The 1,324-nt window shown below is 35.2% G+C and overlaps 1 protein-coding gene across 1 annotated transcript in view; it reads right to left on the reverse strand.

The window, feature by feature from the left end:
• Positions 1 to 329: 329 nt before the first annotated feature.
• Positions 330 to 1,324, reverse strand: part of LOC145243751 (reelin-like) — a 5,598-nt gene continuing 4,603 nt past the window's right edge. The window contains exon 3 of the mRNA XM_080106795.1: positions 330 to 513. Within this exon, the coding sequence (XP_079962921.1) occupies positions 380 to 513 (134 nt within the window). The 3' untranslated portion in view covers positions 330 to 379. The remainder of the gene's footprint in view (positions 514 to 1,324) is intronic.

Raw genomic sequence — 1,324 nt, forward strand, 5'->3', positions numbered from 1 at the left:
GCAGAAAAGCGAAAATTTGAATGACTTACTTAAAGGAGGGTGTAAAAAAGAAAAAGAAAAGAAAAAGAAAAGAGAAGAGACCCCCCCCCCCCCAAAAAAAAAATCTAGGCCGGCCTTTGCTATTGCGAAGCCCTATGCAAAACGGATTGCGCGGAGCCCTGTGTGAGTAGAGATAGAGATAATAACTAAAAATTAAGATAGAAAAAAAAAAAAAAGAAAAAAAGAAAAAAAAATGAGTCAATGCGGGCCTATGGAAAGCGCACGGTCAATTACGGCCGCATAGGTTGCAGTGGGCCTAGGCCGGTCCTGATACAACTATTGTTTGACTCGCGTACGATTTAGATTTGTTTCAGCTTAAGAAATTGAAATAAAATCAAAGTTAATAAAAACAGAAACGAAACCCACCGTAACATTGATCCGTTAGTTCACATCCAATTGCAAATTCAAACTGTAGGAAAGTCCCGACGCGAGTCGTCACATCTCGTGAGATTGCATACCTCATGTGTCCTTCATCTTTTTTATATGAAAAAGATTAAAAAAACATGAAAATAAATGAGAGTTTATCGAATTACTTAACAATTTAACACAAGTTTGTATTATTTGGTTTAATCGGACAACTGTTCCCATCTTGAGTGTTATTCGCACAACGTTTTGATCGATGTAACTTTCAACATTCTTCAGGTGTTTAAGTCGCCATCTTTGGTAAACGCTTTGCAAATGACACTCGATGAGAACAATAGTTCGATTGAACCAAATAACACGAACAACCATTCCTCATCTAAAATTACAGAATCGTAATTCGAAATGACATAAAAATCTACTAATATAAACTGCATATCTCCGCCTGACAACGTAAGAATGAGCCAAACTTTTTATTTCTCAATATTGTATGAATTATTTCCCAATTAAGACTATAATTTTGATCATTAAATATCGAAAATACAAAGAGGCAAATCATCTGACAAGTAACCAAAAGTCACTAGAAAGCGCCATCTTCTATTTCTCCGTCTTCGTTTACTTTTCTTACCTCTTTCTCCGTCTTCTTTCCCAACCAATAACACTATTTCTTCTTCTTCTTCTTCTTCTTCTTTATCTCTTGCTAATAATTTTCTACTTGCTGGATTTTCCCCGTTTTCTTTTCTTTCTTTCTTCCTTCTTTTCTTCCTTTCTTCCTTCCTTCCTTTCTTTCTTTCTATCTTTCTTCCTTTCTTTCTTTCTTTCTTTCTTTCTCCCTTTCTTTCTTTGTCTTTCTTTCTTCCTTTCTTTCTTTCTTTCTTCCTTTCTTTCTTTCTTCCTTCCATCCTTTCTTTCTATCTTTCTTCCT

The sequence above is a fragment of the Euprymna scolopes genome, chromosome 22, assembly GCF_053919585.1.
Source record: "Euprymna scolopes isolate OS-2025 chromosome 22, ASM5391958v1, whole genome shotgun sequence".
Classification (NCBI taxonomy): domain Eukaryota; kingdom Metazoa; phylum Mollusca; class Cephalopoda; order Sepiida; family Sepiolidae; genus Euprymna; species Euprymna scolopes.